The sequence below is a fragment of the Sander vitreus genome, chromosome 3 (genome assembly GCF_031162955.1).
Source record: "Sander vitreus isolate 19-12246 chromosome 3, sanVit1, whole genome shotgun sequence".
NCBI lineage: Eukaryota > Metazoa > Chordata > Actinopteri > Perciformes > Percidae > Sander > Sander vitreus.
In genome coordinates this window covers 13,734,332-13,745,847 of record NC_135857.1, presented here as the reverse complement: position 1 = coordinate 13,745,847, position 11,516 = coordinate 13,734,332, and the positions used below count along the sequence as shown (strand labels likewise).

At 39.6% G+C, this 11,516-nt stretch overlaps 1 protein-coding gene across 1 annotated transcript in view; it reads right to left on the bottom strand.

The window, feature by feature from the left end:
• Positions 1 to 1,404: 1,404 nt before the first annotated feature.
• The window catches only part of clptm1 (CLPTM1 regulator of GABA type A receptor forward trafficking), a 16,096-nt gene continuing 5,984 nt past the window's right edge, over positions 1,405 to 11,516 (bottom strand). The window contains exons 3-14 of the mRNA XM_078246133.1: positions 11,268 to 11,391; positions 10,879 to 11,037; positions 10,572 to 10,689; positions 10,387 to 10,472; positions 7,037 to 7,157; positions 6,663 to 6,907; positions 6,008 to 6,101; positions 5,710 to 5,900; positions 5,171 to 5,266; positions 4,711 to 4,846; positions 3,985 to 4,152; positions 1,405 to 2,640 (exon numbers count right to left, since the gene is read on the bottom strand). Of these exons, the coding sequence (XP_078102259.1) occupies positions 2,447 to 2,640; positions 3,985 to 4,152; positions 4,711 to 4,846; positions 5,171 to 5,266; positions 5,710 to 5,900; positions 6,008 to 6,101; positions 6,663 to 6,907; positions 7,037 to 7,157; positions 10,387 to 10,472; positions 10,572 to 10,689; positions 10,879 to 11,037; positions 11,268 to 11,391 (1,732 nt within the window). The 3' untranslated portion in view covers positions 1,405 to 2,446. The remainder of the gene's footprint in view (positions 2,641 to 3,984; positions 4,153 to 4,710; positions 4,847 to 5,170; positions 5,267 to 5,709; positions 5,901 to 6,007; positions 6,102 to 6,662; positions 6,908 to 7,036; positions 7,158 to 10,386; positions 10,473 to 10,571; positions 10,690 to 10,878; positions 11,038 to 11,267; positions 11,392 to 11,516) is intronic.

Sequence of the window (11,516 nt, the reverse complement as noted above, 5' to 3'; positions counted from 1 at the left end):
CCTTAACGTCACCTCCCAGAGGGGAACCAGCACATGGGGACAGCAGGTACCATGCTACAGCCTAAATGTTTTACTAATTTCAATATTCAGTATGTTGAGCCCAAAAGAGTACCGTGACTGCAAAAAACGATTTTCCTTCTATTAAGTAACCGTTTTTGTGTTTTTACTGAACTTATTTAGTTACTTGCTTAGTATTTAAATTACCCTCCATCCCAACACATTTATAATCCAGGATAGTCAAAACCACTTTATCCCAGATATTGAAAATAATGACGTCTTCAATATGTATCCTGTTGCATCGTGCTATTATCCTGCAACTCCCGTTTCTAAAAAAAATAAATAAATTAAAAAAACTGAAGAGAAGCGGGAATTACCGTTTTTATCATGAATATAAAAGTTGTCAAACTGCGCCTATAAGCTCGCTGCACGTTTAGTAACTGCGCATGAAAACAGTGACGTGATCCAGTTTCTCAACTTTTATGAAGCGCAACAGTGACACCTGCTGGAGACACAGAGGACAGGCGATTTAAAGGAAATGGAAAGCGAAAGTCGAGGTGTTTAGAGGAAGTAGTGACCCAGCAGGGACCGTTTTAAAAAGGAAAAAAATAAATAATTCATCTCACCTGCAGTGGTGTTATGGATAAAGCACGTTTTCCAACCTGGCAGATTAATACAATTATACATTAGAGGTCTGAAACCAAGTTTGTCAGCCACGGTCTGAGGTTTACATTGAATGTTACAAGTCTGATTTCCAAAAAGTGTTAGATTCAGTATTTTTACCATGTTATAAATGCTTACACGTTTCTTGTATTTTGTGCCAGCATTACCCATGCCTGTCAAATCAACCAAACATTACAATTTGAATTTACAGTGACTGATGAGCAAACTGAAGTACTATTAATCCTATTAATAATTAAGTACTAACTATGTTTTATAATTTCTTTTGAGACACTTTTCTAAGTAAAAATACCAAAACGTGTTGGTTTCAGCCTCTTGTATGCAAGTATTGTATGCTTCCCTCATTTTTATTGCTTTATAAATTGAATCTTTGAGTTCTGGACTTTTAGTTGAACAAAACAAGCAATTTCAAATCATCACATTGGGCTCCGGAAAAATGGTCCTTCAGTTTTCAGCCAAAACAAGCTTTTCATCAGGTAACATACTTGCTATCAATAATGAAAATAGTCATTTGCTGCGATCTATAACTCATCCCATCAGGGTAAAAGAGTGCAAAGACCTAACTACATAATAATGTGCATGCTATATAAGCACACACACACACTGTATATCCTATAACATCAATAGAAATTGTGCAAAACTTAAAGGTTTCATGCAAATTATTGTTTTTGAAATCCAGAGTGGTATGTAGAAATAAGAGAGTAAGAGCCAACATTTGCATCGACATTTTAAATCACACTTGAATTTTACTATAAACATGAATGAATCAAAATGTAATATGTACCAACATGGAACCTTCTTTGTTTCAGGATTTACAGCACTCAAAATTAAAACAAGACACTGTAATTCTTCCAGCAAACACCCGACTGCCCCACTGTGTCTGTCAAGGTGATCTGGTTTGGAGCGTGAAGGTGATACTATTTGAAAATCAGACGTCCAGCTGAGGGGGTAAAATTAAAACTAGACTTGCAAATTAGCTATTGCTAGACATTATAATTATTATTAACAACATGACAAGCTGAGATTCTGTACAGTTTGAGGACATACAAAAAGAACGTTTCAGTGACTGAAAAACAAATTAAGTCTGACAATATTAATATATTTATATTAATACCAACAAGGCTGTTTTTTTTATGTTCAAGTTTAGAACATTAACCATCTGTTTAAAATTGAGGGTAGTAGTCACTGTATTGTGGGTAGTATCCTGTAGGGTTGTCCATCTCGTCTCCAGTCACCACCTCTCTATTTCAACCTCCTTGGTGGCTCAGGATCTTTCCAGTTTCCTCCAACACTACTCACCAGTTTCCAGGCAATCTGAAACACGGTGCTCATATGGAATGAAAAGAAAAATTCACAAGGAATCTACATAACGAAAAGAAAAGCTGCACTTAGCCCCTTTTTTCCCCCCCTGTATAAAAAAAAAAAAAAAGTAGTACAACTGCGACCAGTTCCCCCTCCCAACCTCTACTCCAAGACATTGTTATCCTCTGAAAAAAAATCATACAGAATACAGTACATCACGTTTTGTTTTACTTCACTTGAACTGCAAAACGAGGGGGCGGGGAACAGAAATAAGAATTTACCAAGTCTACACTGAATAGGATTCTCTGTGAATCCACACAAAAATCAGAGGGAACAGTTGAACTGCATTTGTTTTGTAGTGGCGTCCATGACAGCTAAACGACAACTTCCCTGCCTGCCTAATTTCCACAAGTCCTCTTCGCCCCAGCAGGGAGGGCCAGGGAGGCAGATAAGGGCGTGGTCTTGCTTAATCATTCTTTTTCTCCCCCTCTGGTTTGTCTGTTATGGCGGCAGGAGCAGCATCTTCCGCTGCAGGAGCGGCATCTTCCGCTGCAGTGTTGTCCGGGACGTGGTCCACTCCGCTGGTGCCAAACTCGTTGACCCTGTTGGGATCAACCCGATAGATCCAGCGCTGGTAAAGGTAGATGAAGAACACCACGTCTGCAGAGAGGAAACAGAGGTTAGTCCAGTGAGAAACAAGTATAATTGAAATGCATTAATCCCCAATTAACCATTTCTCATTGAGTACAACCCCACTTAGTTATAGTGATTAAACGTAGTCTTTAAATCCAAATCACACAACTTTAAACTTGGTCATCATGTAAAAATGTTATGTTAATGAGCAAGCTGCACTAATGCTGCATTCAAATCACATGGGGGAGGGGGGGAATAGTAGGCATGGAAACAACAACAACCTTTGAGCGTTCACATCACTGGACAACTCAAGATGGTTGTATGATTGTGTGAGGGTACAATTTACTGACAAAATATCCATTTCATTTTAAATACGACTTCGGCGTCCACGTTTGTTTGGTTTTCAGGCAATTCTGTATTATGCGCAAAGTTAGATGTATCAGAGCTTTCAGAAAGAAAGCTCAGACAGGTATTAAGAATTTCCCAGTCCCAATTACAAATAGGAAACTAGAAATAACAGTAGCTCCAAAATAAACTTTTCACCAGCATATTATCAACGACGACAGACTGCACACTTCAGACCATTAAGTAAAAGAAAACCATTAGAAACTGATTGCCTGTGAGCCTACTTAAAAGTTCCCTGAGGGAGTCAACCAAATTACTCCACGCAGTTGTGTTTAGTGCCAGCGTCACAAGCTACGAATCCATTCATAGATGACCCGGCCACCACTAAATATAGTAGTGTGGTGGCCGGGTTTGCTCAGTGGGTAGAGCAGGCGCACATATATTTAGGAGGTTTATGCCTCGACGCAGAGGTCCAGGGTTCGACTCCGACCTGTGACGATTTCCTGCATGTCTTCCCCCTCTCTCTCCCCTTTCTCACCTGTCCTTGTCCAGTAAAGGAAGAAAAGCCCAAAAACACTCTCTCTCTATCTAGTAGTGTGATCAACACTGTGACTCTTTATAATTAATTACACTAAAACAGCATCATCAGTTATCTGGTAATAGCACAGGGCATTATGAATATCAGTGAGATCTAGTGAGTTGACACTAGGTGGAGTTGGAGGATTAATTATAACAGATGTGGTGACCGGCATAGAAGGCTGATGCTGATTTATGTTGCATTGTGTTACAGGGACTCTAACACACTGAAGCACATTGTCACTTATGGCCTTGTGTTTAAGTCAAAACTGAAAGGCCAGAAAGGAAGACAGTCTATCCCTTTAAAGAAACTAGCTACCACCATGAGCAATGGTTCAAACCTGAAACCACCTACAGCAAAAAAAACAAGATGTTTCAGGTGATTATTTAACTTCCCCTGATCGTGGTTACTTTAAAATAAATACAACATCTAGATCAGGGACGACGTACCATCTCTGAGGCATCCTATCCTATACATCATGGGCATCTTGATGACGAAGGCAAACAGGTCATCAATAAAGGTGTTGAGAGCCTTGTAAGTGAGCATCCTCCATGGGAGGTGGGCCACAGACTTCATTTTGTAGTTGATGAATAGCTGTGGCGTCATTGTAATGAAACCTAAAAACAGAGATAGAAAGGAAGGCACCGTTTAGGAAATATTAACAATTTTACACCAGAGGCAATAAATTACACAACAGCCTATGTGACTGAAGTCTATTAATACACAGCACATTAGCAGAGGCTATTGGGAATTGCATATGCAACCATGATGCAAGTGTGAAAACATTAGCTGTATGCACATCCACTTAGAGACAGGATAATTAAGAGAGACAATTAGAATAATACATTGAGAGAATAAATATAAAAATAGTTCTAAGAAGAGTTAAGAATGAGTGCACAAGAGGCAAGGTTGAATTTTAGCCAATATTGTATTTTAGGTTTGAATCTTAAAGTAACTATATGCAACTTCTAAAGGTTTCTGAAACCGTAATTTTTCATCTGATGATCATAAATGACCTGCAACATCAAACGAGACCAACAGTGAAAAGAACGCTATTTTTATATAGTTTTTATTATTATGCCTTTGCATCACAATAAAAGTCCCTATAAAACAAAAAGGACACACAAGAAAAAATGATAAGTAGTGGAGTATATAAATACTTCAGACATACTTACCAAAGGTTAGCAAGAATCCATAGAGCATGCTGAGTACCCATGAGTACCAGCCTTTGTGCTCTACGTACAATAAACTGTAGACCGCATAGCAGCCAAACAGAGGGTAGAGCAGCCATGACAGGTACTTGAAGGCCATCTGTTCACAGTACAAGAGAGGAAAGGTTTTTATCAGAAACAGTAATAAGACATTGACTTATAAATAAAAGCAAACCAATTAATATTTAATACAAGACATGCGTGTGATATTTTATTCATCCCAACAGAGAAGTGTGTTTGGGTATTTTGCCCTTCTCCACAACGAAACAGTCTAGAGCTTAAGGAACTATCAGACGATCGTAGAAGTGAGAGAGTCCGTCATCCGTTATAAAATATATTGACCTCTAAATGTATTTTGGAAAGCAATGTCCTCTGAATGTGGCCTGTGTTAAGAGTGCTGCAGTTAGGTATTGGTTTAACTCACGTCGTCATAGATTTTGGTTGAAGACTGCACATATGTTGACTTGTCTTTGAATACCAATCTTGGCACCACCCCTGCGATTTTGTTCTCTCGGTCAAACTAGAGAAAGACAAACAGGTGGTTACTGGAATATGGTAATAACAGCACAACAGGAAGAATAAATCAATGAACACAATAGGTTAGCAGTTGGATTAACAAAAGGGAAAAATGGACTTTATCATCAAATGTAATCGACGGCCTTCAAGGTCTCTTATAAAGCCAGTCTAGTAGAGGGGTCTGCTGGTTTCCATTCAAACCAAACAGCATCTCAACTTATTCACTGGTTAACACATTTACTGGTAACTCCCACTGTTCTGGTTGAAGATTAATAAAAAAAAAGAAAAAAAAAAAGAAGGCTGCATTAGGTTGGTCTGAAATCTTAAGATTTTTTGGAGGACAGGAGCCCACTGGCTCTAAAGGATATTTTTTTCAGAATTTCTACAGAGTTGAATACTGTTGAACAATATTATGCATAAAAAAAGAAAAGTGTAGCCCTGACTTACTTTGACGTCCATGACCTTGGTGATTTTCCACAGGTCAATAAGAAGGCCGATGAAGACGCTGACCTGCACCACAAAGTTAGTTTCGTTGTCCAGAATGTACAGCAGCACCACCAGAGACTGAAAGACTCCAAATATGATGGAGCGCACGGAGAGGCCTTCGAGAGACTGTCTGCTGTTCCAGAACTGGATATCTGAGGAGGAGATGGTGGCGTGGAGTTAAAGCTGAGGGGTAGACTGACATTGTGAAGTCTTTTGTTGTCGTTAGATCCTCAACACAGACAGGCTGTTGCGATCTTACCATTCTTGAAGGCAAGAAATTCGAAGATGCTGTGCACAATGGAGACAACAATGGTGATTCCCAGCAGGTACGGGTTGGTTTCCAAAAGGGCCACCTATACAAAGAGGGTGTTTTTAATCTAACAGTTACAACCTTAAATTATTTATTTTCACAGTATTACAAAGTGCTTTCAGTGTTTTTGGATAGCTGAGATGTAAGTAAAGATGTAGTGTTACTTCATATGTCATACAAAGATAATCTGATAGAAAGTAGTTTACTGCTCAGGAGTTAAAATGTCTGTTGTAAAGATGCACCTGCCTCATAATAACTCTTTTTTATATGAATAAAGAACAATTAAAAAAAAGAACAATGACATAGCATGTGTCTTTTTATATATATATATATATATATATATATATATATATATATATATATATATATATATGTATATATGTATATACATATATATACATATATATATATATATATATATATATATATATATATATATATATATATATATATATATCTCAGTTCTTTCTCCAAAGTAAATGATAAGGGTAAATAAGAGCCATTATTATTATTGCAACTAAACATACAGGAACCCAAACCTGCATCAAAGGAACAAAAACACTTCCATCTCATCTATTAAAATTCCTGACCCTTGACGTCCTACCTTGACAGAGTCTTGGTCTTCATCGGACTGCTCGTAGGTGTCCTCGGGTAGGAAGTTCCACGGTGAACGTGCATTTTGGGCAGCGTACAGCTGCCAACGCCACAAGGACAGTGGGCAGTAGGCGAGGCGCAGTGGGAGTGCTTTCAGGGTATCATTGATGGGATAGTAGTCCTTTTGAAGGTTCCAGTAGTCATTGAAGTACACAATGGGATAGTAGTCGCCACTTACTGCATCAAACTTAACATCTAGTTTGAGACGAGTGGAAATGTCAAAGATGGTTTGACACAAATAGAACTAAGACAAACAGCCCTTTTAAAATATACGGCCCCGTGTATGGGCAGTTAATAGCAAAGAATTGAGTGGGAGGAACTTACGTTGGTCTAGAGGAGGGGGTACAGAGCCTTTGACCCAGGCGGTGTGGTCATCCACCATGTTGATGGTGAGGTTGGGGTGCCAATGAGAGATAATCTCCACTGGGCCGTGGCTCTCGGCTCGCTGTGAGGAAACATTTGATTTGACATGTCAGTGGTGAGCTGCAACACCAAATGCGAAAAGCAGTTTGTCTTAGCTGCTTTAACAACTACTATTTCTATTGATTGATTAGTCTCGCATTGCCAGACTTATCTCCACAGCGCTGTGGAGTGAGGTCTGGCTCTACCACACATACATTCCAGGATAAGAGTTGGAATTTGCTCTTACTAGTGTATCGCTGTGTGTATTTTGTCCATAGCAACTCCCCACCAATTGGTCCCAAAACGTCCCAGTTAGAGAGTAAATGTCGTAAACATATTCTTTGTAAATCTTTACACTGATTCCCCGAAAGAACCAAGCAGGCCCGCCTTGTTGCGCAATCCAAATTTTCTTCAAAAAAAAAAAAAAACTTGCCATTTTCAGCGTGTAGCGGAACAATTATCCTGGAAATGTACCATCGTTGATCCAGACTAATTGATGACTGATATTTTTTCCTGTTGATCTTAATTCATTTCATTTTGAAACATTTATATTATTTGCTCTCAGCCTTTCCCATGATTAGCCACAATAGGTGTTTCTGCAGGATTTATTTGTAAATAAATGTTATAAAATGAGGCTAACATAGTGTACTATAGATTGACCAGTACTGATTCTGAGGATAATATTGATATTTTGGAGTTTGAAAAAAATCTGATAATAAACAATAGTAACTTATTTTTACATAAACAATCAATCTTGATTGGTTTTGTTTGTGTGACTAGATTAAATATTTAATAAACAAATACAAATCTTAAAATCAAATTCATTTTCTTTGCAGTCATTTGATTCCCAATCAAGATACACTGGTAAGAATCGCTTTCCATTGTTAATATGTACTTAAAAACAGTTCTGAAATGCAAAATAATAGAATTTTAATCGTGTGATAAAACATGCAATTAACTATAGAAATTCAACGATTAATCGCGATTAAGAAAATGTAATCGTTTGACAGCCCTACTTCCGACCATGACATTTCCCGTAGACATGTATAGTTTCCGACTGGGAACCCAGAAATCCTGACATTCCATGTCAAATTGAACACAACATAAGCCGCTTTCCGACCCGAGGGATTTTTGCAGTTCCTAGAACATAAAATTCCTAGAACCCTTTTTTTCCTTGTGTTCCGACTGGACCAATTTGGGGATTTTTAAGTCCCTTTGGCCGCAGCTCCTGTAACGCTTTCAGCTCCTACTTCAGGGCAGGGTCTTTTCGCGGTTCCCTTTTCAGCATATGAACCTAGGTCAACGAGGGTCAGGGTTCCGGTACAGACAGACCAACAACGGGACAATTTTCGGCATCTTATTCATCACTAAATTCACTTCCGACAACGTTTTAGGCAAGAAATTAACTGTTTAGATTTTGAATATAGGCAGTCTTGCGAAAAATGACGCCGAATTGACAATTTGCTTCAAAGTTTTCGGAGTTGAGAAGCTCCATGAAGTGAGGCGACAGCCAGCAGGTGCATGCTGGGGCCGCTAGCTCGTCGCTCAGCCAGTCATGCTCAGAGACCCCGCTGTAAGCTGGAGGTCTCTCAGACCGGTCTCGTAAATAAGAGGCTTTTATTTCGCCGTTGACGGTTCGTTTGTTTAAATATCACAACACATGTCCATCATAAGATTAACGGGAACCTGTGGTTACCTGTCTTTTCGGAGTTAAACTCCACAAGCGTGTCCTGCGGCTCGCTGGCCGTCACACACAGTCACATACACACGTGCGCAGCAGGCAGAGGCGGGGGAGAGAGATACCCATTTCTCTTCAGGAGACTTGTTTAAATTATGACAAAATATGCCACACACACACGATTTAGGTCATACTTTTTTTGGTGTATTTGTTTTCTGATTTTAAAGCTATAAAGACCGTTGCAGTGCTTGCGTCACTCCCTTAGCCCTCCTATAGTCCCTATGGCAACTTCGCCAGTGCGAATGCAATTGGAAAAAACGGTTTTGGGGGAGAGTAGTTAGTAGATCTGTTTAGAAGTGGACTTTTCCTATAACTACGTTCCTGTAACTACTTGGTCTGAAAGCGGCTATTGTCCATGCCCCTCGCTTGGCATCTTAGCGGTACCGAAAGTCGGAAGAAAGTGGCACCTATTTGATTATGACTGTCAGATAAAAGCAAGTGCCTTGCAGTGGAAGGTGGTAAAATATGTGGACAACTTATTACAGGGAAAAATCCCATGAATTTGAAAGTACATCTGAGAAGCATGCACAAGCTAGGGAGGCTAACCTAGATTTCCTCAGCAAGGTAAAGGAGAAAGCAAAGCCCCCTTTCCCCGAAACAGAAGCTAACCCCGGTAACGTTACGGGCATGGATGTATGGATACAGGGCCAGGCAGCATGACAGAGACAACAGCAGGCCAGAGAACACTACAGGAGGGCTTTCACCTGCGACCTGATAGCTGCTGGTTAGTACATACGCAGGAACACCAAAAGCGGGAGGAAGCGTGGGTTAATATGTGGATTGATACTGGGATGTCTACACAACTGTGTGACTCAACTGACTTCAAAAAAGTTCGCCACGTTACTCGAACCAAAGTTCAAAACACCTGTTCATGTATGTCTTCTTTAGTCTGTTGGCAATTTAGTTTTTTTTGCTGGAACATGTCACTTTTGCACTTAATGGGGCATCTTGTGTAGACTGTTTACATATTTATGACCATATGTAGGCAGGGTTTCCCGCAGCACTTTGCAGTTTGGGCGGCCCGCCTAAGCTGGGGAACCCTACCGCCTTAACTAGGTCGTTACAAGAAGAAAAAAAATAAAATAAAAATCCGCTGCACAAAATTACATTTTACAAATTTACATAGCCTGTAGCGATGCTAGATGTCAGCTCTGCCATAAGCAGTGACTTTGATTACCTTTGCACATTTTGAATGTTGTTTTGCACTATATTATTTAAATTTTATATTTAGTGCTTAATAAATAACTGTTAGCTGTAGTCTATCGCACATTATTATTACACAATACTTTTTATGACTTTAGAATCCCGACAAACCATTTTACAAAAAAAAGACTAAAGCTAAGACTAAAACCAATAAAAACTAAAGCATTTTCAAAAAATAAACTAACAAACCCCCTTTAAAAACTAATTAAAACTAAACTGAATTTGAAAACAAAAAGTCAAAACGAAATAAAAACTAATGAAAAATGCAAAACTATAATAACCTTGCAGTGTACAAAATAGTAACTAATAAGTAAAACAAAAATGTATCAACCTTGATTATTTCAGGATCTACTTCCGTCTCTCCCGTTAGCAGATTCTTGGTCTTCATAAACTTTCTTCGCTTGAATTTATTCAACACTGAAAGAGTAAACACAAAAGGTTAACACTTAAAAATTCTCAAATACATTATTGCAACTTGTGTTTGTAGTTTACACTCTGTGTTCCACATGTGCTTACTTCGTGTTGTATGAACTGTTGCCAGTCTGCGATACTGCCCCTTGCGTTTGGGGTCAGGGTGGAATCCAGTTTTAGTGAAGTAGACGTGCATGTAAAGGGAACCGTTGTGCTGCACTTTCTGGAAGCACACACCAAACAGGAAGAAGTATTAAGAGTTTCAGACAAATGAACATCTACACTCCAAATTTGTCAAGTTCATTACTAAGTCCTCTTTCCTGTGCTTCACAAACACTGTCTGTCACCTCTCTCTCCAGCTGCATCTCTCTCACATTGCACCTCCCCTTTACCCTCAGTCAGTCATTCTCACCTCTGGGATGTCCAACTCCTTATATTGCTCGTAACAGCCGTCCCCGCTCTCCCCGACGGTCCAGTCTCCATAGACCAGGTCCCTCTGGAACCAAAACAGGGCTTCTGTGTTGTTGAAGTCGGAGAACACCTCCTCCTGGGACAAGTACACGTACAGGTCCTGCAAGCATGGGGAGAAAATAAAAAGGTGTTTATGATATTACAGAGTCAGGGGAGAGCGAGCGAGTTAGTGTGAAAGGGAGAGATAATACTGGTTCACTGTCAGAATGCTTAAGGGGAAAACAGTGTGAGGGGTGTTTAAGAATGAATAGCTTCAATTAAATTAAAAACAAATTTAAAAACAGCTGGCCATGCAGATAAGGCAATGGACAGAGGCGACAGGTGTAATACCATGAGGGTGTCCTTGGGGAACAGGTTCCTGCTGGGTACTCTGGGGGCCCCGGCTGGAGTGTTGGGGTCTGGAGTGGACGGCCCTCGACGGAACCAGCTACTAATCGCCCAGATTATGAAGATTCTGGAGGAACAAGTGAAACAGTGGCGGAGGAAAAGAAAATGTAGTAAATAAGGAATTAAGATTTAAAGATAAGAGGGGAAAAAACAAAGAATGATGACAAAAAAAAAGAGCAATAGAGGTGATGG